Source organism: Spermophilus citellus (genome assembly GCF_964194105.1).
Source record: "Spermophilus citellus genome assembly, chromosome: 2".
Classification (NCBI taxonomy): domain Eukaryota; kingdom Metazoa; phylum Chordata; class Mammalia; order Rodentia; family Sciuridae; genus Spermophilus; species Spermophilus citellus.
In genome coordinates this window covers 248,640,750-248,665,530 of record NC_138183.1, presented here as the reverse complement: position 1 = coordinate 248,665,530, position 24,781 = coordinate 248,640,750, and the positions used below count along the sequence as shown (strand labels likewise).

The 24,781-nt window shown below is 51.7% G+C and overlaps 2 protein-coding genes and 1 pseudogene across 10 annotated transcripts in view; 2 read left to right on the top strand and 1 right to left on the bottom strand.

The window, feature by feature from the left end:
* LOC308642447 (galectin-12-like) overlaps positions 1-11,025 on the bottom strand; it is a 170,078-nt gene extending 159,053 nt beyond the window's left edge. The window contains exons 1-10 of one of the 8 annotated variants that reach the window (XM_081281386.1): positions 10,906-11,025; positions 8,753-8,841; positions 8,414-8,627; positions 7,493-7,612; positions 6,932-6,970; positions 6,328-6,354; positions 5,679-5,767; positions 3,033-3,183; positions 2,222-2,557; positions 1,985-2,186 (exon numbers count right to left, since the gene is read on the bottom strand). In XM_081281386.1, the coding sequence (XP_081137512.1) occupies positions 2,411-2,557; positions 3,033-3,183; positions 5,679-5,767; positions 6,328-6,354; positions 6,932-6,970; positions 7,493-7,612; positions 8,414-8,627; positions 8,753-8,793 (828 nt within the window). In that variant the 5' untranslated portion in view covers positions 8,794-8,841; positions 10,906-11,025 and the 3' untranslated portion in view covers positions 1,985-2,186; positions 2,222-2,410. Of the gene's footprint in view, positions 1-1,984; positions 2,187-2,221; positions 2,558-3,032; positions 3,184-4,980; positions 5,527-5,678; positions 5,768-6,327; positions 6,355-6,611; positions 6,971-7,492; positions 7,613-8,413; positions 8,628-8,752; positions 8,842-8,966; positions 9,115-10,456; positions 10,724-10,905 lie in introns of those variants that run through there. The other 7 variants (XM_081281382.1, XM_081281383.1, XM_081281385.1 and 4 more) reach the window with 7 other exon arrangements.
* LOC308641915 (eukaryotic translation initiation factor 4B-like) lies at positions 10,801-15,070 on the top strand (annotated as a pseudogene). Its single transcript, XR_014024396.1, has 4 exons — positions 10,801-10,824; positions 11,719-11,961; positions 12,069-12,775; positions 13,342-15,070. The product of XR_014024396.1 is annotated as a eukaryotic translation initiation factor 4B-like (transcript).
* Positions 15,071-17,189: 2,119 nt separating this feature from the next.
* Positions 17,190-24,781, top strand: part of PLAAT5 (phospholipase A and acyltransferase 5) — a gene marked incomplete at both ends in the record, with an annotated part of 31,431 nt that continues 23,839 nt past the window's right edge. The window contains one exon of the mRNA XM_081280487.1: positions 17,190-17,237. Coding sequence (XP_081136613.1) covers positions 17,190-17,237 — 48 coding nt within the window. The remainder of the gene's footprint in view (positions 17,238-24,781) is intronic.

Sequence of the window (24,781 nt, the reverse complement as noted above, 5' to 3'; positions counted from 1 at the left end):
TCCCTAAAGTCAGGAACAGATCAAGGAAACTGGCTAACAGGCCTTCTATTCAACATTGGTCGGGGAGTTCTGGCCAATGTAGTACATGTAGGAGAGGAGGAGGAAGGAGGAGGGAGGGGAGACTGTGGGTGTGTGAGATATGATTAAAAGGAAGAAATCAGAAATCAATTTTTTTGCAAGTGCTATGGTTGTCTTTTTGAAGTACTAAAAGAATCCAGCAACTTTACTAGAAATAAGACAATTATGCATAAATCATGTACATTTTTGTATCAGTATCAACGAAGAACAAATTTTAAAAAGAAAAGAAATCTATAATTATATAGAAGGAAGTTGAGTGGAGGAAAGGGAACAGAGGAAGGGAGGGGAGGAGGGAAAGGGGAAGCCCTGGGGGTGAAGTAGAGCAAATTGTGTTCTGTGTTTCTATGCTCCTGTCAGAATGAGCCCCGAGATTATGAATAACTATAATGTACTAATAAAAAACTATAAAGGGCCTGAGCATAAATATAATGACTATTGTGCCATTGTGGATACAGGGCAGGATATTGAGAGCACTGCTCTCTGTGTTTAGGGTACCAAGTCTTAAAAGTACTTATTCACCTACTTATTCAACCTAATTGAAAGATATAAAAGATGAGCTCAATATATTGAGAGAGACGCTGTGTTTATGATTGAAAGGAACCAATGTAGAGATGCAGAGTCCCCTTGTCCCCAAAGTCCACACAAACAATTCAATTCTAACCCAAAAGAAAAACCAAACCAAACAAAGAAAAACTTAGTGGAAATTGACAGGTTTACTCCAAACATTTTTGTGGAGAATTAAAAGGTCAAGAACAGCTGAGGACATCTGGAAGGCCTATGGTGCTGCAAGGCTTACTTTAAGGGGAGGAGGACCCAGGACGGGCTCTGCGCCCAGCTCGGCAGGCTGGGAGGGGCTGAGCTGCCTGCTCCCTGCTTTCTTGGGCCTGGGGATCTGCCTGCCCCTGGCTCTTCCACCCTTTTATCTTCTCCTCTTTGACCTGGATCTTATCCAGAAACCTGTGCCTCAGTTTCTATGTGGCCACTTGTCAGTTATCTTTCTCACTGATTTCAAGTTTTACTGGACTATAATCAGGGCATATTTGCTATGGAATCTCTGCTCTGGGAATGTACTAAGATTTTTCCTGGTCAGCCTTGGAAAGTGGAGACAGGGCAGGATATTGAGAGCATTGCTCTCTGTGTGGAGGGTACCAAGTCTTAAAAGTACTTATTCACCTCAGCTGTTTGATTATATGACTCAAATTCTCTATATCCTTCCTTTTTTTCCCTGTTCTATTTAATCTGCAAAATACAGTCACGTGTCATTTAATGATGAGGACAAGCTCCGAGAAATGCGTTGTTTGCAATTCTGTCATCGTGGGAACACCACAGAGTGTCCTCCACAAACCCAGATGGTCCAGCACAACGTGCACAGCCTGGAAGACAACCTCGTGGGACCTCCATGGATTGTGCACCCAGGTGGCTGACATGTGCTTCTGCGGCTCGTGACTGTACTCAGGAGCTATGGCACCTCATGGCTGACTGGCAGACACGGGGTTCTCTCCCTTTCTGGGCTGGTTGTTAGCGGGCTTCTCTGAAGTGTGGCTCTGTGACTTACTTTGGCCAAAAATCATGAGCAGCTGTGCTGCCTGTCACTGTGGACAGAGGCTCTGTGAGCCCACGCAGTGGGAGAGTAGATGGTGTGCGTCGATCCTGGGCCTGGGCTTATGAAATCAGGGCGTCTTGTCTCTCCTTGGCTTCGCAGTGGCCGAAACCTAGACAGGGCAGCAGCAGAGCTCCAACCACAGGCCAAATCCTGTGCCCTGGGCATGGCAGAGTGATGTCAAAGACAAGGCCTGGAACTTCCAGGGGAGGAGGGGCCACTTCCCCAGAACCTCTAGATAAGAGCGAACACAATGTCTGAATTCTTTTTTTATTAATATTTATTTTTTTAGTTTTCGGTGGACACAACATCTTTGTTGGTATGTGGTGCTGAGGATGGAACCCGGGCCGCACGCATGCCAGGTGAGCGCGCTACCGCTTGAGCCACATCCCCAGCCCAATGTCTGAATTCTTTAAAGTGTGTGTTTTAGTCCTCGTGTTAGGCCACAGAACCTGTCCACCTGAGTGGACTCTAGGCCCTGAAGGAAGATGGAGCCCCATCCAGGCCCCTGGTGTAGGAGCAGAGTTGGGGCCACCTTTACACCCAGTGCCTCCTCTGCTGTGGGCCCCCAGCTCCCCTGCAGAGTTAGGCTTGTGACCCGGAAGTGAACCAGGCCTGACACGATGGTGACAGGAGGACAGTTGAATGAAGGCAGCAGAGTGGGGCCCCACCACAGGCCCTGGGAGTGGACTGGCCATCCTCTCTCTGGCTGGGGTCCCCTGGGAATCCTCCTTAGGAATGGACACAGTAGAGTTGGATGCTTCCACTGATGCGGACCTCCCGCAGCCTCTCCAGGGTCTGCTGGTCCAGGCTGGTGGACCCCAGCGGCTGTCCATTGAGTGCCAGCTTCAGCCCTCCCTCCTGGCACAGGAGCAGCACCTGGTGAGGAGGGCCTGAGTGGGTGTGGGACTCCAGGCAGACCCTCCCTTCCTGCCTGCCGTGCTGCCCATCAAGACCCTCTTCCCTTAGAGGAAGGCCTAGATTGTCACCAGTGCACTGTGGCCTTCCACAGAGCTCTTAACTGACCCTGGGCCTAGGTGACCTTCTACAACTGGGCTTGCTTCATGAAGCGGTTTTCCACTTTGGCCGCACGTTGGAATCATCAGGGGAGCTTTTGAACAAAAGGATGCTGGGCCCCACCTGCACTCATCATGCCAGAGTTTCTGGGCACAGGAACCTCGGCATCGGCGTGGAGGGCTGAGGGCCAATGCCTAGATGTACCCTCTGCTGGGCCGGCCTGGCTTCCTGGCCCCATAAGGTCTCCCCTGCCAGGACCCGCCCCAGTCTCCGACCCTTTGGGAATTGAGCTGTGCTCTCCCTCCTGGAGGGATGTGGCTGCTGGGATCAGACCCACCTCGAAGAATCGCTGGGGGTAAAAAAGGAAGGGGGCTGAGATGAGCTTCTTGCATCCCCAGCGTGAGACCCAGGCCAGAGTTCTGTCTGTGAAGGACGGCCTGAGCATCACGGGAGTTCGGGTGGCCTCATCCCTCAGGCTCAGAGTGAACCTGCAGGAACAGGCCAGAGAAGGGGGGGGGGGATGGGCCTCCATTGCCCTCAGGCCATGGCACACCCTGAGGGAGCAGCAGGGCTGTGGGAAGATGCTTCAGAATCCAGGGCTGGGCTCCTCCCACAGGCTCAGGGCTGGATCCTGGGACCCACCACAGTTTAGAGGAGTGGAGAGAACAGGAGGCTTAGACCTGAGTTTGAATCCCCGGGTTGCTATCTACTGATTGGAGGTCAGGGGTGTTAGCTGGCCTAAGCCTCAATTCCTTCTCCTGAAAATGGGGTGATCATGATGATAACAATAGTAGCTAACCTTTACTGTGTGTTTAATTCTGTGTCAAGTGTTGTCTTCAATATTTGCAAGCTGCCTAGTGGTTAGAGCCAGGCTGGGGCAGTTCCACCCTAACCCTGCTGCTTTCTAGTCCTGTGATCCAGAGCATGTCACTTAATGTTTCTGTGCCCACTTACCAAAATTTAGGGATGGTAACAGTGCTGTGTCTGTTTTCTGGGGTTGTTGTTAGAATTAAATGAGTTAATGGATGTAAAGGGTTACCTTAGAACAGTGCCTGGCACATAGTACTGAAATGATACCTTTCATTTGAAACTATCATTACATAATACAAAATTTACCTCTGAAGGACACACACACACACAGAGAACAAGTAGGAACCCAGAAGGTAATGTACCTGAAGACTAGCAAGTCCCCGGAGCACAGTAGGGGTCTTACAGGAGCCAGGGTTTGCCTTTGCCTTAATCCTCACAAATGGCCTGAGCTGAGAGGTTTAGGAGCCCACTGCAGTGGTGAGGACAGCAAGCCAGGGGACTGGCTGCTTTACTAGGAACAACAGTGCAGCCTCAGACTGGGACGTGGACCAGGACTCATGACTCCAGATTTGGGGGGGCTGGTCTTTCTGTGCCTGACATCTTCCTCTCAATAGCACCCCCAGACTCTGTTCCATGACTTCTGAAGGGACCCTCTTTGAAACACCAGCCCTGCAGCTGCTGTGGGCTGGATCCCAGCAGAAGCAGTTGAGGGCAAGAGAGACGGGATGCAGGGGGTGGGGGGCAGTCCTAGAAGTCTCCTGGGGAGGGCCTCTGGGACTTCCATGGATCCCCACCAGGAAAAGGCTGCATGCGTTTCCAGCTTTGGAGAGGAGAAGGCAAGGGCTTAGTGTTGGGAAGGAGCCTGGAGGCAAGGTGCTGAAGGATGCCCAGGGGCACAGCTAGAGGGCCTGGAGGAAGGTTCTGTGGGGCACAGTACTCTCCAATTTCAAATTCACTCCATACTGAAAAATAGACTTTATGTAAAAGAGGGTTTTCAACTTCTCTTTAGAACTCACCAGAGGATCTGGCCTGACTGGGCCTGTGGAAATATTCTTCCCACTTCACACCCTTCCCACTCTGGTCCTCCCTACTCATGTGGCCAGTCTGACCTCTGAGGACATGTGCATTCACGGCCCTTGGGAAATGACATTCAGGTTATTTGCTGTGACACTAATAACAACAACATGATCTGGAGACAGGATATGAACCTGGCCAGATGCTTCCAAGGTCTGAGGAGGGAGGTGTGGTCCTGATCTTGGAGCACCTTATCATTTCCCATCACCTTGACATCAACATTCTCCTTTATCTAATAGGGAAACTCAGAAGCAGAGGTGCAGTGACATTCCCAAGCACACACAGTTTACAAGAGTCACTCCTGGCTCTGCAAGGCCCTGCTACCCATGATGTGCTTCATGCCAGCTTCTTACGTGTGACCAGGAGCACTCAGGGCAGGGTGTAGAACCGACAGGGAGTTAAAAAATAAATGAAAATAAAGCCAAGAGTGGAGAGGATGCTGCCCCCACTCCCCTCCTCTGCTTCCCACACTGTGGAACACTTACCTCGGGTCAGGTACTATTTTAAGAACCAACCTGAGATCAGTTTTATTATTACCCCCTTAACAAATAAAGAAACTGAGGCATGGAGAGGAAAAGTCACTGCCCTAAGTTTGCACAGGTAGTAAGTGTGCCGGCAGTCTGGTTTCCCAAAGCCATAACATCCAATGCCTTTCTTCCAGGTAGGCTGGCAGGCTCTGGTCTAAATAGATTTGAGCAGACCGTCAGGACTTGAGCGCCTCCTGGAGGACAAGCCAGGAAGCACCCATTTATTAATGGTCTCCCTCCCAGTCCTGGCTTCCAAGTACTAGCTAGCCCTCCTCTCTGGGGCGTTCTGGCTCTTTCCTAAACCAACCATGTGTCACTCTGGGAGGCCACCTCCTGTCTCTGGGTCTCTGTCTGTGTCTTCCCTGGGATCCAGATGTAGGGCTGGTGGCTTGACCAGAGGCACCAGGAGGGAAGATGTTACTGTAAGTGGGGCTGCTGGTCCCAGCCTGACCTTCGTAAGCTCTGTGACCTTGGGCACCTTACCTGCTGCTCCTCCGCCTTCCCATCTGTAAGAAGGGGTGATGTGGCAGTGCTGGGAGGTTAAAGGAGGTGATGCTTGATTGGATACTTACTCCTTTGGCTCTTGTAAGACCAGTCCCCGAACTATGATGACCTGCCCTGGCCAGAGGCCCTGAGGAAGAGCACGTGAGCAGGGCACCTGCTGAAGGAACAAGGGGATGGCTGTGAAGGCTCTGGAAGGGTCTCCTGTCCCTAGGAACAGCTGTGAGGGCTACTATCAGGGGCCAAGGAAGCGCACGGGGACAGGCGAGTTTCTGCCATGGGCTTGCAGCAGGAAGTGCAGCTCTCTTCATTACTAAACCCCTGCTGCTGGCCTGCTGAGAGCCTCCCCTGCCCCCAGGCTGAGCTCAGTGCTCCAGTGTCTGAGCACCATGTGCTTCTCCCATGGCTGTGTCCTGAGCTGCAGTGGCTGCATGGAGGATTAGGACCAGCTTGTTCCTCTGTCTTAGAGCCTGGCACTGGCCTGGCACAGAGGACATCAAATATCTTTTTGCAGAATAAATGAAAAAAAGGTCAAATGAAGGTGGAGTTTCAGCTGCAGCTGCCTGGCCCACCCACACCCTGCAGGCTCCCATAAAACAAGGGAAATCCTGAGACCAAGGGCATTTCCCACCACAGGGAGCTCCTCGGCCTCCTACCCAGGTATCTTCCCAGGCCTGAGGGAGCCCAGAAGAGGCCACACAAGGAAGGAGCTTCACTCACCAGCCTGGGACTCTGCAGCAGGAAGGGCTGTCAGGAAAGAAAGGGGCACAAGGAAGCCCTTGGTCATGGGCTGGGAGGGACCCTCTTGCCATTATCCTTCCACACTGGGGATGCTTTGGGGTTGTGTCTCTCACAGCAGCAGGTGAGCGACTGGAGCCCCAGTGGGATACTCCTGCGTCCGGAGGCCCACCAGCTCTGGGGAAATGGGGAGGACTGGCCAGTGGGTCAGTCATCCCACACCTTGACCATTCATGGGCTTCATCTCCCTTTCTGTCACACAAGACCAACCCCAGCCACCTCTCAGGGTCACTCTGAGGATTGAAAGCTCCAAGCAAAAGTCATCTCCCAGTGGGAATTATGGATCCTGGCCCCTCCTACCAGCCACCCATCCCCCCCACCTCCCTAGGCTGCCCCTGGAGAAGGGTTGGGAGAGCCACATCCAGGCTGTCCTTGGGCTGAAAGGAGCCAGTCCTATCCATGACAACCACAGCAGAAGGGAGGCCAGCTGGGCCTCAGTGTGGCTGCAGGTCATGCAGGGGGAGGAGGAGGCTGACCCCATGAGTCTTGTCCAACCACAAGGCCAACCTTGCCCCCAGAGACTCACGTATCCAGTGGGATACTCTCTGCTGCCCTCCACAAATGGCTGTCCAGAAAGAGAGGAAAACAATTCTTCAGACCACCACAAGCCCAGGGGCCACAAATCTGGCTCCCACCTGCCCTGCCCTGCTTCCCACACAGCTCCTCAGTGGCTCCTGAATCTGGTGTGTTGAACCTACCAATTCTAGGCCACCAAAGACTTACTCAACGAGACTCTCTAGTGACAGGTCCCAAAGATCTGCATTTTTAATAAATCCATCGGGAGGGAATGACAGAACAGGCGCGCTCAGCCTGTTTGGGCCCCACATGCCCGTTCTTTCCTTCTGTCCTTAGCTCCTAATATAAACCAGACCCCACAGCCAGCACAGACTCCTGACACCAGCTCCTGGCCTCCCTTTCTACTGTCACCTTCCCCTGCACCTCCCTCACATAGGACATCTGGGCTATTTCTGATCTACAGGCCTCCTCTTCCTGCTGCTCTAGGGTAAGTGAGAGGGTCCCAGGTCTGCCCAGGAGTCAGAGGAAGGCAGAGACCAAGACTCCGGGCCTTGGTCCCAAGGGAACTTACACTAATATTCAGGAATCCAACGGCCTTCACCAAGATGTCACCAAATATGCCCAGGGTGTCCACCCGAGACAGTGGGAGCCGGTAGCAGTAGTGGAGAAAGTGCCGTCCATTTACACTCACCTGGAGAGGCAGACAGCACCAGGCTCAGCAGCAGCTGAGCTTGGCTGGGCTCATAACTGTGTCCCAAGCTCTGCAGGCACCTCTACCTGGAGACTCCCTCTGTGGCTTCACACCAGCTCTGCAGCATAAGGACACTTACAGATGAGTTTAAGAGAGCTTCCAAGGTCACAGAGCTGGCCCCGTCAGTGCCTGTCCCTGTCCCCGAAGCAGCCCCTCTCCTCTCAGCATGCCCAGAGCATCATCGCTGTCCCCATTGACAGGGAGGACACCGAGGCTGAAGAGGCCGGTGCTGTCCTATCCTCAGTCCCTCTCGCCTTTGCCGCCTAAGTTATCTGAGGACCCTCTCATCTTTCTGGCAGGCGTCCGTCTCAGAGGCCAGTGGACAAGTGTCCTCTCCCTGTCCTGTGCAGCTGCTGTAAGATGGGGATGGACAAAGTGCCCCCCCACGGGGTGGGGGTGGATTCCAAGAGTGAAGACATCAGTGGGCTTAGAGGGGCAGGGTGTATCCCAGAGCAGAGCGCCCACTCAGCACGCACAGGCCCTGGGTTCAGCCCCAGCACCCCTGCCCCTCCCCTTGAAGGAAAGGCCTAGTAGTCAGCTGCCTTTGATGTGGCAGAGGGGGCCTCTCCAGACCCAGGCACCAGCAGCCTGTGGGTGCAGGGAGCCTGGAACCAGGTGTGGCAGCTCCTTGGTCCTCTCCCCACAATGCCACCCACCACGGTGACAGGGGAACTGGCTGAGGGAAGGATGGGTGCAAGGAAACGAGCTCAGGACCCCTCGACGCCTGTCCCTTCCATTCACCTTCACCTCCTCATTCCCAAAGAGAAAGAGGATGAGGAAGCTGGCCCCTCTCTGCAGGGACACGCCAGGCCAGCGGGCCTCCCTTTGCCAGCGTCCACTGTGCAGGGTGTTGCAGATGACATGGGGCTTGGTGGTGTGGAAGCGAGGGTTGAAGTGGATGGCGATGTCCGGCTGGGGGTGCAGGCTGCAGCCACACTGGAAGTCCACCTGAAACCTGAGGGGAGGGGCGGCTCTCAAAGTGCTGTCTGGTCAGAGACCACAGAGATCCCAAAGGCAGACAGAAGCCCCCAGCTCGACACTGCTGAAGCTGGGCTCCAGCTCCCCTGGTCCCCCCCTTACCTGTGGGCACGTAGAGGGACCACTCCCTGCAGCATGACCATCTTGCCTGCATGCAGGCCACCAAAAATGGTTGTGACATACGGAATCACCTGAACGAGGGAAGAGACCCGTGCTTGCAGGTTGGAGAAAGGCCCGAGGGACCCCATGTCCAGTGCGTGGGGAGGGAAAAACAGGACAACTCCACTTCCCTACCCCAAACAGAACCTGTCCTTACAGGAAAAAGCCCTTCCCTCTGAAATCCTCCGCCGACTGCCTGTCATGGACGAGTCTAAGCTACATCACACTGGGGACGCCTCTTCAGTTCCCTTGCAGCCAGCTAGCTGTCCCCAGCTCTTAGGACACAACAGGCTGCTGTGTCCCCAGTGAGGCTCCTCATTCACTCAGTGCCACCTGGTGCCCAGAGCCTGGTACTGAAGTTTCTTGGGACAGCTTAATGGCCAGAGTGGGACCTGGAGGCAGAAAGAATGGCAAGTTGGAGCTGAGAGCTGACCCTTAGGTGGAGCCCTGAAGGGGACCTAACAGTGGCCCTGCTGCCCTCCTGGTCCCTTTCTCCTGGCCTTCCTCCCACCCCCGACACTCTCCCAACCCCCTGCCTCTCCTGGCTGTTCCTGTGCCCTCCCTCCACCCTGATGCCTTCTCCAGGCATCATCCGCTTCATGCCTGAGTTATTCCTTCCCTCCCCTGTCCTCCCAGGGCACTTTGCCCACAGGGTTGCCTTGGCCCTTGGGCCCTGGTGCAGGGGGTCTGGCTGGCTGCTTTCCCTGGAAGGCCACAAGCCCCTCCAGAGCTGAAGCCTGCTCTTTCCCTTTGTTGGGCTCAGGCCCAGCCCAGCACAGTGAGGTCTCTGCAGAGCTGTTTGCAGAAGGAGTGTGAATAGCAGAACAGGGCAGCATCCCCAGGGCGCCTTCATGCACTGCTGCCAACTCCCAGCAGTGCACAGAAGCCCAAACCAGCCAGAAAGAGCTGAGTCCCCAGCGCTGCCTCCTGGTGACAGGCTCCAGCCTGGGAAGCAAGTAGCCCTGGGGCCCTGTGCAGCTGCCTCAGCCCATTATTTAGCTGCTGGGAGGAGCCCAGGGCCCCCTCCCATCAGCATGCCCATGGCCACCCACAGCTTAGCAGGGCTTCAAGTTCAGTGGTTTCCACTTCCCTGGCCCAGGCAGGGTGTGTAATTAACTGAGCCGCCCTGGGGAGGAGAGGGCCAATTAAGGGAAAAGGATAATTAGTGCTTGCTGGTGGGGGTGTCCCCTGGGGGGTGGGGGGCAGCCTTCTCTAAGCATTGCCTGGCTTCAAGTTCTCATGAACAGGAGGAGGAGGAGAGGGACCCCCTACCCCCATCTCTGACTGGGAGGTTCCCCTGGAACTGTCCCTTCCAGGCTGGAGATGAGGCTACCCTTCCTACTAATCAGGGTCCCCTTCAAAGATCCCACCCACTCCCCTTTCCTGCTGGCCTCCCAGCCCAGTAGGGCGCAGCCTCGGCTCCCAGGCTTCACCATGTTAAAATGTCCAGCAGTCACTCACATTCAATGAGCTGCTCAGCCACTGTGCTAAACTCAAGAGAGCCTTCCAGAACCCTGGGCAGGTCCTGGGGAAGCTGGGCCCAAGACTGAGGTCCTCTCACCCCCCCCCCCATGCAGGAGGAGTCCACCCAGGAGAAAGGGAGGACCCCTGAGACCCAGGAAGTCCCAGGTGAGGGTAGGTGCTCACCGGGTGGAAGACTGGCGGCTGCAGGATGAAGCAGTCAGGAATGGGGTCCAGGTTTTCCCCAGGTGACATGAGGGGCGGGGCCACTCCTTTTGGGGCTGTGGATCCTGATTCCAGGAGCCCTGCTCCCCTGGATGGGCTCAGTGTCCTGGAGCTCCTCCAGCTGTTATTATTCTCACCTGCGCTCTGCAGGGGCCTAATGCCACCTGGAGCCCATCTGTGGGGCAGCGGGCCACCTGTAGGGCCACACCTGCCTGGCTCTGGTGAAGCAGGACAAAGCCTGCTGCTGTGGCTGAACTGCAGTTCTTGGCCTCTTTGTAGGGGTGGGACGCTGGCACTAAGCCACCATGAACAAGGAACTGGGCCCCTGGGTCTGAGGCACGTGATCACTTGGAGGGATGCCAGAGGCTGGCCTCTTTGGGACTGGGAGGATTTGTGTTTTCGGGGCTCACCTGAGTCCTCACTAAGTCAGAGCAAGGGCTGGGACACGTGTGCAGGTTCCTGCAGCAGCCCCGCCCCCAGCTTCCTGGACAGCCTGGGGCGGCTTCCCTTTCTTCCTCCCCTGGCCACCAAAGGTCTCATCTCTTTCCCTGGTTTCTATGCCCTTTCTCCACTCTCCTTTATCCAAGTTTTATGGTCCCCCGTGACTCCATTTCAGCAACAGCTGTAATGCCAAGGAGCAGCAGAGGTCAAAAGAAAAAAAAAGGAAGTGAGAAAAGGGGAGGGAGGCAGGCACCCCTTATCTCAAGCAAGGCAGCAAACTGCAGGGGGAGCAGGTGGCAGCCCCTGGAAGACCTGGATTCTTGCTCAGCCTCTGACCTAATGCACTGTGTGCCCTTGGGCAAGTCTCTTCACCTCTCTGGGCTTCCCTTTGTTCGCCTGAATACAAACAGGGCGACCCCTGCAGTGTCTCACAGCAGCCCTGTGTCTGAGATTGGCCCAGACCTCTGTGTTTTAGGAGGGCCCTTCAATCCTGCTTCAACCTTCAGGAAGACTTGCCCTTTAAACGGCGGTGTTTTATTCAGCCACAAAGGAAAACAAAATCATCTCACTTGCAAGAAATGAATGACCTGGAGACTGTGATCTTGAGCAAAATAAGCCAGATCCAAAGAAAGAAGTATCCATATTATTATATTACCCATATTTTCCCTCACATGTGGGAGCTACAGGAAAAAACCAGGGACCCGAGGAAAGGGAGGCCATGAAAATAGAAGGGTGGCTTTGCGTTCTCCCTCCCTCTCCCAACATGGCGCCTCACAAAAAAGAAGAATAAGAAGGGGAAGACTATCTCCCTACAGACTTTCTGGCTGAGGATGAGAGTACTGGTGGAGGAAGCACCTATGTCCCCAAACCAGTCAGCTGGGCTGATGGAAGAGATGACCTAGAAGGAGATATTTCAACCACTTGGCAGAGTAATGATGATGATGTGTGCAGGGCACCTCCAACTGACCGTTCCATCCTTCCCACTGCTCCACCGGCTGCTGGGGAACCCAATATTGCCTGGATGAGTTCAAGGCAGGGGCAGGCATTCCAAGCAGGTTCAGAATTTGCAGTAATTTATAGTAAAGCCAAAATTATCTTTTCATGGTTTTATGGCGAGATGCCCAATTTTAAGAAAAGATCAGGTTGCGCCTATCATTACCACGTGAACCCAGCAATCCAGAGAGGTTAAAAGGTTTTGGCTATGCTGAGTTTGAGGACCTGGATTCCCTGCTCAGTGCCCTGAGTCTCAATGAAGAGTCTCTAGGTAACAGGAGAATTCGAGGGGATGTTGCTGATCAAGCACAGGATAAAGACAGGGATGATCCTTCTTTTGGCCGAGATAGAAATCTGGATTCTGACAAAACAGACACCGACTGGAGAGCGCGACCTGCCACAGACAGCTTTGACGACTCTCCGCCTAGAAGAGGTGATGACAGCTTTGGAGACAAGTATTGAGATCACTATGATTCTGACCGATATCGGGATGGATATGGAGATGGATATCGTGATGGCCCACGTCGTGATATGGATAGATATGGGGGCCGGGATCGCTATGATGTCCGAGGCAGCAGAGATTATGATAGAGGCTATGATCACAGGTTAGGCAGTGGCAGAAGAGCATTTGGTAGTGGGTACCAAAGGGATGATGACTACAGAGGAGGTGGGGACCATTATGAAGACCAATATGACAGATGAGACGAACGGTCATGGAGCTCCAGAGATGATTACTCTCGGGATGATTATAGGCATGATGATAGAGGTCCCCCCCAAAGACCCAAACTGAATCTAAAACCTCGGAGTACTCCTAAGGAAGATGATTCTCCTGCTGGCACTGAAAGGGTAAAGTTTCTAAGCTGCAAAGCCTGAGTTAAAATGTAAAGGACCAGGCATTGTAAACCTGCTTCTAAACTGCAAAGCCTGGGTTAAATTCCTGAGGCAGTTAAGACAATGCCCTACTGGCCATTTAGTTGATTTATAGCCTAGGACCCTGTGCAGCTTGTCACGTAAGCATTTAAGACCCTGTGCAGCTTGTCACGTAGGCATTCAGGGCCCGAACAAATCAGTTTAAATGTAACCACCTCCTTAGGAAAGACCTATCACTCCAGCCAGCCCTGTTCCCGTCAATGAATGTACTAATCAAGTCTAAGAATTATTGTTTGATTTTCCCGTGGTGTATGGTGATTTGTTAAAGGAGACTGTGATGTATGCAAAGCCCCCGCCCTCCCCAAAAAGTGTACTTAAGCATTGTTCAAGCCCTGCTCTGGGCTCTGGGCTGCTCTCCCTTCTTGAGTGGGCACGGAGCTCCAGCATGCTGGATCAATAAATCCCCTTCTGCTAATTGCATGAGTGGTCTCTTGGTGGTTTCTTCCTCCGATGTTTCGCCGGTCCCTTACAGCACCTCCCAGTCCAGTCGAGCAGCTTCCATCTTTGGAGGGGCAATACCTGTTGACACAGCTGCTAGAGAAAGAGGAGTAGAAGAACGGCTACAGAAGGAGCAGGAGAAATTGCAGCGCCGGTTGGATGAGCCAAAACTAGAACGGCGGCCTAGGGAGAGACACCCAAGCTGGCCAAGTGAAGAAACTCGGGAACCGGAACGGTCAAGAACAGGAAGTCATCACAGACTGGAACCTCAGCCACACCTGGCAGAAATGCACGAAGGAGAGAGAGAAGTCTCTAGAAAATGAAACACTCAATAAGGAGGAAGACTGTCACTCTCCAACTTCTAAGCCTCCCAAACCTGATCAGCCTCTAAAGGTAATGCGAGCCCCTCCACCAAAGGAGAATGCGTGGGTGAAGCGAACTTCTAACCCTCCTGCTCCATCTCAGAGCTCAGACACAGAGCAGCAATCCCCCATAAGTGGTGGGGGGGAAGTAGCTCCAGCTCAGCCATCTGAGGAAAGACCCACAAGGAAAGACGATAATAAAATAGATGGAATGAATGTCCCAAAAGGCCAAACTGGGAACTCCAGCAGTGATCCAGGAGATGGAGGGAACAAGGATCACTGGAAGGAGTCAGATAGGAAAGAGGGCAAAAAGGATCAAGACTCCAGATCTGCACCTGAGCCAAAGAAACCTGAGGAAAATCCAGCCTCTAAGTTCAGTTCTGCAAGCAAGTATGCCGCTCTCTCTGTGGATGGTAAAGATGAAAATGAGGGAGAAGACTACACTGAGAAGACCTCTGCGTCCTGTGCTTTCTCCTAGTCTCTCCAACCCTCTATCTACACAAGACAAATAAAACTCACCATCTCCTGGAGACCTTTCTTAACTTTTTTTTTTTTAAATAAAATGAAATTCTTTTGCATGCTGCTGCAGCCTTTAAAGTATTGAAGTTACCGGAGAACCACTAATGTAGCCAGAGAGACAGAGACTACAGCTTTTTAATGGAAAAGTTGTGGTGTGTTCTTACAATACCATGCACTTGCCTGTGTGATTAGTGCCTAGGGGCCTCCATTTAGAAGAAATGGTAATGACAGTGGTAAAATGTCTGGATTGCTTGGGCAGTAGGGGAGGTAGAGGTGTAGGGAAGAGTGGGATTTCTACCTTTTAATTCTTATTCTATTGTGGCATATTTGAATTCTCAAACCTTATCTGAATAAATTTTCCATCCTTGGAAAGGTAGATTTAGTCTCAAATTGTTTTAGTCTCCAGGAGGCTGCCAGCCCTTCTTCTTACTTTAATGCTGAGTTACTGGGGCCAGCCTAGGGGGAATTCCTTTATTTTTTTACCCCCCAGGAGGGTAGTTGGGAGTGATTCTACAGGCCATTAAAGAAGACGACTGCTTGGGGACCAAAATAAATGGGGAAATCGTGGTTTGAAAAGCTTTTGGGAGGTGATGGATTAGTTTGCACTGGGTAGTAGGTGTGACCTCCAGTGAACACTTTATTTCTTGGAGCAGGAAGCACTTAAGGGTTATGGGAATTCCCAGTCTTTTGTGCGCCCTGGTTTTGCCCTTTCTAAAACCACTATCCTTTTTAAAAGCTCAAATACATCCACATTCTGTTGAAACCTTGAAGCTTTAAAAAAAATTCAGACTCTTGTCATCTCATGTTCTTCATACTACTTTCACTTCCCAAAAAGCAGTCCATTTAATTCACGGATCTGCACTCTTAGGCATTTTACATCTCAGCCACTGGAAGCTGTTGTTGGGAAAAGTATAAACAGCAGCCGTACCCCAGAGAAAAAACCCCAACATGGCGCCTAAGGACTTCTTCTTCCTACCTTCTTCTTCTCTGCAGTGGCGCGAAAAGTTCCCGCCCTTGTGAACTCTCCCGCCAGCACCAATTTCAAATCTCGCTGGCGGGGAACCTTAGCCCCAGTGAGAACTAATTCCTGGGCGTGGGAGCTGATATCTGGAAGAACTTGCCAATAGACGGGCGGCCTGCCATTTATCTAAGCCCTACCATCTCCCCCTTAGTTCTATATAAGCACACAGCTTTTGCAATAAAATTGGAATTCTCCCGGCGAAGTGTCTTTGCGTGGGGAATTCTTTCATTCTGGTGCCCCGCGAGAGGATACAGGTGAGCTCTTTCCAACAAGAGCCCCATCCCCTGCTCCGCCGAAGACTCTCCGCCCTGGTCTGCTCTTTTCAGACGCCGGCTTTCCTGCACTCACCATTGATCCGACCGTAGGTAAGCTTCCCTTGACCCTGGCTCGCCAACTCCCTTCGAGCTACAGCTGGTACTGTGACCGTGATCGTCAGGCACACTCCAGACGCCCGGTGGGGGGAGGGAATTCACACCACTAAGACCTTTACTGGTTGCAGTGGACCCTCTGGTGATCCATTTCCCTTTGGGGCGTGAGGCTTCTGAGTTTACACGAGGTTCTATGGTTTTTTTCCTCCTCCGCTGCCGCTGCCGCTGCTGCCGGCTAGAGTTGCTGTTTCCTGCGGGGCTGCTGTGTCTGGCTGAAGCTGCCTTTCTACTCGGGGAAAACTGAACTCCCGGCCTGGAACTGCGTTCCGCTGGAGCCGGAGTTCTGTTTTCATTACTGACTTTTTCCGCTGCGGTCGAAAACTTTCCTGACGTCAGGTTGCCCGTGGCTCCGACCCCATTGGGTCTCACAGATCGCACTTCACTGGTGACAACCGGGTAGTGCCCTCTGTAGTTCCTGGCGACGGCTGGTCATTTTGGGGACGCCCACCTGACCCCCGTTCGCCCTGGGCTTCCTGGAAGCCGTTCCAGCCCGGGTTTTCCCTTTGTCTCTCTCGCTTACGCTTATTCTCTCTTCCATCTCTCCCTGTGACTATGGGCACCTCTTCGTCTGTACCTGAAGCCTCACCTCTCAAATGTTTAATAAAAAATTTGGCCACACTCTCCCTCACACCAGACATCAAGCCCAAACTTCTAATCAAATTCTGTACCCAAGATTGGCCTACATATCCACTGGATAATGGCAATCATTGGCCTCCAGAAGGCTCCTTATATCCAAACCTCCTTCGAGACCTTTTTAACTACTGCCAGCGTCTGAAAAAGTGGAGGGAGATTCCCTGCGTTGAAGGTTTTAGCCTTCTCGCACAGCACCCTGCTCTCTGCTCCTCCTGCTCCCCTTCTCAAGTCCTCCTTGCTTGCAAACCCCTCCCTTCCCCTACTTCTACTCCTGACTTCGCAGATTCTTCCTCATTCGACCCAGCAGATGAACCCCCACCTTATCCCCCAGCCCCATCTGCTCCTTCTCTCCCGCTATACCCTCCTCTTCCTCCGCCTGGTTCCACGGATCCTCAACCTTCCGTTTCATCCCCCTCCCCTCCGCCCTCTTCTGCCTGCTCCACCTCCTCCTCCGCAGAGACACCCCCTTCCCCTCCCTCTCCTTCCTGTCCACCGCCTGCCTCTTTCAGTCCTCCTGTTACCAGGTCTAAGGGACTCCTTCCCACCCCCAAGACAATCGCACCCCTTCGCGAGGTAGCTGGTCCCGAGGGTGTCATCAGAGTCCACGTGCCCTTCTCCATGTCGGACATTACTCAGCTAGAGAGGAAGCTAGGCTCATTCACCACTGACCCCACCACTTACATTTGGGAGTTTCAATGGGTCCTGCAGGCATATAGCCTCACTCATGACATCTACATGCTCTTGGCCAATACACTTCTCCCCGAGAAAGGCGACGGGTCTGGGAGCTAGCCCAAGCCCATGCTGATGAAAATCATAGGACCAATCCCAACCACCCCACGGGCCCTCATGCTGTCCCAGAGCAGGATCCCCTATGGGATTACAACGCCCCTGAAGGCTTGCAGTCTCGTGACCTTTTTACATCCTGCCTCATGGCGGGCCTGAAAAATGCCACCCGCAAGGCTGTTAACTTTCAAAAGGTACAGGAGGTCATTCAAAGAAAGGAAGAAACACCTTCAGAATTCTTGGATAGACTAACCAAGGCCCTTCAACAGTACACAAACCTCGACCCAGAAACCCCTGATGGCCGTCATGTCTTAATGACATATTTTCTGGCCCAAAGCTACCCTGACATTAAAACCAAGCTTAAAAAGCTTGAACAGGGCCCTGCTACTCCTCAGACTGAAATCCTCACTGTCACTTTCAAGGTTTTTCATGGTAGAGAGGATGAAAGCGAACGCCGTAGGCAGAGGGCTGAAAATGCCAAGTTCCAAATGTTGGCCCAGGTCATTCAGAGAAGGTCATCACCACTCCGTCCTAATAAGACACCCCCTGGAGCTTGCTTCAAATGTGGTAAGGAGGGACATTGGGCCAAGGATTGTCCTTCGCCGAGGACACCCTCCACCCCCTGCCCAAAATGCCACCAAAGGGGACACTGGGGGGTGGACTGCCCAGCAACCCAGAAGGGAGGTTGGTCAGCCGCCCGGCAACCCCAGCCTCTCCTGGGCTTGGCAGAGGAGGATTGACGGAGCCCTGGGCCTTCCCTCCCGACTATTACCATCAAGAAGCAAGAGCCTAGGGTCACCTTCCTGGTGGATGGACGCTTCATTACCTTCCTCTTAGACACTGGTGCTGCTTTTTCGGTCTTGAGGGAGTATTAGGGTCCTACCACACCCTCAAAAACTCCTATTGTCGGGGTAGGAGGTAAACAGATTTTTCCTCGAACCCCCCCCCCCTTATCATGTTATATGCAGGGATCCCTTTTGTCCTCACACACTCCTTTCTCATTATGAGCCATTGCCCCACTCCCCTTCTGGGAAGGGACATACTCTCACTATTGAAAGTCACCATTCACATATCACCCCACATCTCTCCTACCTCTCATTTCCTCATGATGTTCCTAGGAGCAGATACACCTCCTTCACACACTCTTCCACAACTATCTAAACCAGTTAACCCCGAGGTTTGGGACACAACTACACCCTCTATGGCTAAATGCAGTCCTATTCATATTGTCTTACGGGACCCTTCAAGATATATTAGTCAACCACAATATCCACTCACAACCACAGCCCTCCTCAGATTAGAACCCATCATCCAGGATTTAGTACGGAAGGGGTATCTTAGGCCTACACACTCTCCTTTCAACACCCCCATTCTGGCAGTTAAAAAACCTAACGGGTCCTACAGGCTGGTTCAAGACCTTCGCCTTGTCAACTCCTCTGTGGTCCCTATCCACCCACTAGTGCCCAACCCTTACACCCTCCTCTCTCAGATCCCTGCCACTACTACCCACTTCTCGGTCCTAGATTTGAAAGATATGCATTCTTTTCTATTCCCTTGTCCTCAGAATCTCAGGATATCTTTGCTTTTACGTGGACTTACCCTCACACCCGCCATTCTCGTCAGCTTACCTGGACTGTCCTCCCACAGGGATTCAGGGATAGCCCCCATCTCTTTGGCCAAGTTCTTGCCCAGGACCTCACATCCTTTCACCCCCACCTGTCCTGACTCTACTCTCCTTCAATATGTCGATGACCTTCTTCTATGTAGTCTCTCTTGGGAACACTCTCAATCCCACACTGCCCAGCTTCTTAATTTCCTAGCAGACAAGGGATATAGGGTGTCTCCCCACAAGGCCCAGGTTTCCCAGTCTTCTGTCACCTATCTTGGTTTTCGCCTTACACCCGGGAAAAAGGAAATAACACTGGATAGGAGGCAACTCCTCTCTAATCTTCCAGTGCTCCATACGAAAGCCAAAATACTATCATTCCTAGGACTAGCAGGTTATTTTAGGGCCTGGATCCCAAATTATTCTCTTCTAGCCAAACCCCTGTATGACCTAGCAAAGGGACCCCCTAGTGAATCTCTTGCCTCCTCCCCCAACTACCACTTCCGCAGGCTTCAGCAACTCCTCTTAAAGGCACCTGCCCTTCACCTTCCTGATCTTTCAAGACCATTTCATCTATATGTCCATGAAAAAAGGGGGCAAGCACTTGGGGTCTTAGGTCAAAACTATGGGCCTACATTTGCACCTGTGGCATATTTGTCCAAGCAACTAGACCCTACCATCCGTGGGTGGGCCCCTTGCTTAAGAGCTCTGGCTGCTGGACAAATTTTACACAAAGAAGCCTCTAAGCTGACTTTTGGGGCCCCTTTAACTATCCACTCCCCACATCACTTGAAAGATCTTTTAGCTTATAAGGGCCTTCAAACCCTTCCTCCATCCAGAGTTCTGTCACTCCTCACTTCCTTTCTGGAAAACCCTAATATTACGTTCCTCCCCTGCTCTGCACTGAACCCTGCCTCACTGCTCCCAACGACTCCCACGTCTGACACACCAACTCATAATTGCTTGGAAACCTTAGATGATTTCCTCCCCTGTCATCCTTCCATTTCTGAGGGACCACTCACCAAGCCTGACCTTATCTGGTTCACTGACGGCAGTTCCTTTAGACAGAATGGCACTCATTACTCTGGATACGCTGTAGTTTCAGCCACTGAGATTATAGAGGCCAAAGCTCTGCCTTCAGGAACTACCAACCAGCAGGCTGAACTCATAGCAGCCACTCGTGCCTGCCTTCTAGCTCAAGGCAAATCCCTCACCCTTTATACTGACTCAAAATATGTCTTCCATATTCTATTATCCCATGCTGCAATATGGAAGGAGGGAGGCCTACTTACCACCAAAGGTAATGCAATCACTAATTCGGCTCTTATAACCAATCTGATAGAGGCCTCCCACTTACCCACCCAGTTGGGAGTTGTCCATTGTAGGTCCCATCAGAAGGACGGCTCTCTTATCACTGAGGGCAATGCCAGGGCTGACCAGGCGGCACGAATGGCTGCTACCACTTCCAATTATGGCCCCCCTGGGGGACATATAATGGCCACTTTAGACAGCTCATCTGAAGCCCCTAATTCTTCCAGTAAGAACAAAGATCTTTTCAAGTTCCTTCATACTCTATTCCATTCCAACTCTCAGTCTTTGACTCTCTTTTTACAGAGCTTCTTTTCCCTCACCCCCTCTGACAAAGCCATGCTACAGAATATAGCCTCTAATTGTCAGATCTGTCAGCGGACCAACCCTCATACTCCTTTAAGGCCTAAACCTTTCCCCTCCCACCAAGCTCGGGGACACACTCCTGCTGCTGACTGGCAGGTAGACTTCACCAACATGCCCACAGTACGGCGCACTAAGTACCTCCTTGTCTTTGTGGACACCTTCTCTGGTTGGGTTGAGGCATTTCCCGCTTCCAATAAAAAGGCTTCCACTGTAGCTTCAATCTTACTGACAGACATCATCCCTAGGTTTGGTATGCCCACTTCCTTACAATCTGACAATGGTCCTGAGTTTATTTCTAAGATCACACAAAAGGTCTCTCAAGCCCTCTCCTTCAAGTGGCATTTCCACTGTCCATATCGCCCCCAGGCTTCAGGGAAAGTGGAAAGGGTAAATCGGACTCTAAAGGAAGTCCTTACCAAATTGACAATGGAATTAAACTTAGACTGGGTCAAACTCCTTCCCTTGGCTTTGCTTCGAATCAGAGCTCTCCCTAAGAAACCATCTTTACTGTCTCCCTTTGAGATAATGTATGGAAGACCTCTTATACCCCCTGGGTTGGTCGTTTCACAAGGACCTCTCACCCGAGATTTGTCTTTGCCTCTCTTGTTTCATCTCCGCTCGGAACTCTGGAAATATCAGGACTGGCTTCTTCCGGACCCAGTCTCCTCTCCAAACACTCCTCCCTTAACACCTGGAAGTTTAGTCTACTATAATACCCCAGAGGAGAAAGGGCCTCTTACCCCAAAATGGGAAGGCCCCTATCCTGTCATTCTCTGTACCCCCACCGCCGCCAAACTCTCCTTACCAGACAACCGTCTCACTCCCTGGATTCACATTTCTAGGTTGAAGCCATATCACCAGGAGGCCCCACCTGCTGACGACAGGACCACCCCAGAGGAACTCCAAGAATCGCCTCCTGAACCTCCCCTTTACTCCTGCTCTCCACACCCATCTCGCCCCTTTAAGTTGCGGCTCACACGGTGTTCCCCGCAGCCCAATTCCTCTTTAAAAAAGGCACAATGAGCTTTCCCAACATCCCAGTCTTCTCTCTCTGCTTGTTTTTTGTGCTCTGCTTCTTTTCTGTGTTCTGTCGGGACCGGTCTTTACCCTCCTCTCCTACCATGTATCTATTCACTCTTTGGGAACGATACTCAGAACATGGCATGCTGAAGGTCCGCGAAGTGGATGCAACTACTTGCTTCATCCACAACTGCACCTCTATTTCCCTAAAATTGTCACCTCCCAGGACCTTCGTCCCTGGTAGCTGGAACTGGCCTTTCATTTGCTTCCTTTTTGATCAAACCAAAGGCTATTGCCATTGGTGGCCTGAGATATATAATGGGTGCCCCTATTGGTCATGCAGGTTCCATGATGAACGTGGTAGCTATTCTTACCACTCACTTGGTTACCCTGTAGGATGGACTTCTAGTTACCTAAAATGGCATAAAGGCTCTTCATCCGATAACCATGGATGGTATACTTTAGACATACCTGACCCCAAGGCCAAACGTTGGGACTATGTTGAGTTTGCTGTCTATGCTCGGACAACCTCAGCCAGACCCACAGGGTGGATGACTGTTGGCCGCACCCTGATTACGCCACCTAAGGCAACCATCCAGGTAGTCGAGCACATCAAGGAGTCAGAATCAAAACTTCGAGATCTTATCCATAGCCCATCCAAAGAGGATTCAGAGCCTTCAGCCCCCTCAGGCCTCCCTCCCACATGGCTCAATTTGCTACACCAAACTCTTCGATTATTAAACTCCACCCCTCTTTCTGTGCCTACTTCTCAGTGCTTTCTCTGTGCTTCACTTAGTCGTCCACTTCTAGCAGCGGTCCCATTAGCAGCAGGAAATATTTCAGCAAAAACCTACAATTTCTCTAAGAAAGGACAACCCCTACACGTGACACGTATCCCACTATGGGAAAGTTATTCCACCAATACTTCATTTCCTTTCATCTGTTTCCACCCGCCAACAATGAATCTTTTACCCATTTGTTCCTTGAGCTATAGCACCCCATCGAGCCCTGCGTTTATGCAACCTGGACATTTCCTCTGGTGTAACGGGTCTTTAAGTACCTCAACTACCAATGTCTCTGGCACCTGTTTCTTGGTTACTGTAGTTCCTCAGCTGTCTTTGTATACTCCCACCGAATTCCGACAGTTGGCCCTGCCTTCCCGCACCCGTAGGGCAGTCTTTCTGCCGGTTCTGGTAGGCCTCACTTTAACAACCTCAGTGGCGAGTCTCGGACTCTCTGGTGGAGCTATAGGTCATGCTCTATGGGCATCCAATGACCTGCAACAAAAACTGCAGGAAGCACTCGATACCACTGCTGAGTCTCTGGGCTCCTTGCAGCGGCAGGTTACTTCGTTGGCACAAGTGGCTTTACAGAACCAAAGAGCGATTGATCTTCTAACTGCAGAAAAAGGGGGTACATGCCTGTTCTTCAGAGAGGAATGTTGCTACTATGTTAATGAGTCTGGGCTAATAGAAAAAAATGTTGTTAAATTGCAGGAATTATCGACCCAATTGCTCAAACCCACCTCCTCTAATCCCATAACGGGGTTCTTCCAATCCTCTCTTGCCACGTACTTACTACCTATCTTGGGGCCCCTTATTGGGATGCTCCTTTTTTGTGCTCTCTTGCCCTGCATAATGAAGTTCCTTCAAACCCAATTGCAGAAAATTTCTAATCAAACTTTCAACCAGCTTCTGCTTAGGCACTACCAGCCTCTGATGACCGATGAACCCCCAACATCTCCAAGAGAACAGTTCACTCAGTGCTGAGGCTCCCTACCAGGCACGATGGAATGCAACGGACATCAGACAGCGGGAGACAACGAGCTCGGAGAACCTCTTAATCTGCCATCCTGGATTCATGAGTCTTTATGTCCTTTTAAGCCTCCTCATGGCCCTTGGCCTCTTCTCTGTCAGTCCCCCAACATGGAACTTCTGCCAAAAATTGACCTTTGCTTTAATCTTTATCTTCATTCTGTTTTTATTCGCTCTGATCTTCTTCAGGTGCTGGTGACACCATGTCCAGGCAACGCTTCCAGTATTTCCTAGAGTCTCTGTTACAGGACCAGTGGCTGATACCAACAGTCTCCTCCATCCAGGACTGGTTCGATGCCATCGACGACTTGTGGCTTCAGGGAACTTTCATAGACTTCACCCCTACGGAAGTAGCTGTCTATAGCCACTGGGTTTTATTTCTGGCTGCCATGATATCCCCAGACCTGCCCCCGAACATTCCTCCACTTCCCTTTCTAGGCCCTACGGCGCCCCCACACAGCAGGAAGCAGCCGGATCTAACTAACGACGCCCCAATTCCTAAGGAAACAAAAAGGGAGGAATGTTGGGAAAAGTATAAACGGCAGCCGTACCCCAGAGAAAAAACCCCAACATGGCGCCTAAGGACTTCTTCTTCCTACCTTCTTCTTCTCTGCAGTGGCGCGAAAAGTCCCCGCCCTTGTGAACTCTCCCACCGGCGCCAATTTCAAATCTCGCTGGTGGGGAACCTCAGTCCCAATGAGAGCTAATTCCTGGGCGCGGGAGCTGATATCTGGAAGAACTTGCCAATAAACGGGCGGCCTGCCATTTATCTAAGCCCTACCATCTCCCCTTTAGTTCTATATAAGCACACAGCTTTTTGCAATAAAATTGGAATTCTCCCAGCAAAGTGTCTTTGCGTGGGGAATTCTTTCAGCTGTGACCCGAGGAATCACTGCTTTTCTCAAACAAATCAGCTCCTTGATGTCTTTTGGTTCTCATTTCTTTCCCTCCATCCATGCCTGCTCTGGCTGCTTTGACCCCTCTTACAGATCAGACTAGTCTAGAATTGATGGTGAATAAGGATGGATAAACAGAGACAGTTAAATTGGAAGACTTTCTTATGACTTTGGAGGGTTTTTACAAGTTTTCTTCTCTCCACTGAAATTCCACACCAGTGCTTGGATTTATAATGTGACCTAGACCAATGTGTGGTTATTTTGCTTTTTGGAGTTTTTTTTTTAAAAAATCTTCCTATGAGAGAATAAATGATAATGGAAAGAAAAAGAAAATAGAAGGGTGACCAGTAGGATAAAGGAGGAGAGCAGGGGAGGGAGAGTGGGAGGGTGGGAGGGCACTAGGGAGTGAAACGCATCAAACTGTTTTTATGTATGTGAATATGCCACATTGAAACCCATCATTCCACACACAAACAAACACAACTCTGGCCTGAGTTGGGAGGTCCCTGGATCTGACTACAGTGTCTGACTTGGCAGTGGAGAACTTGTGGCAGAACCAGCTGGGCAAAGGGTCAAGTGCATGGGGCAAGAGTCGCAGTTCCTGGGCTGGAAGTGAGAGTTCACGAGGGTCCTGGAGCCTGTGCTCCTTGGCAGCATTCACAGCACTCAGAAAGTTGTTGAAAATGCAAAGTTTGGGGGTCTCCCCCAGCCCCCGTGAAGAGGGCTCT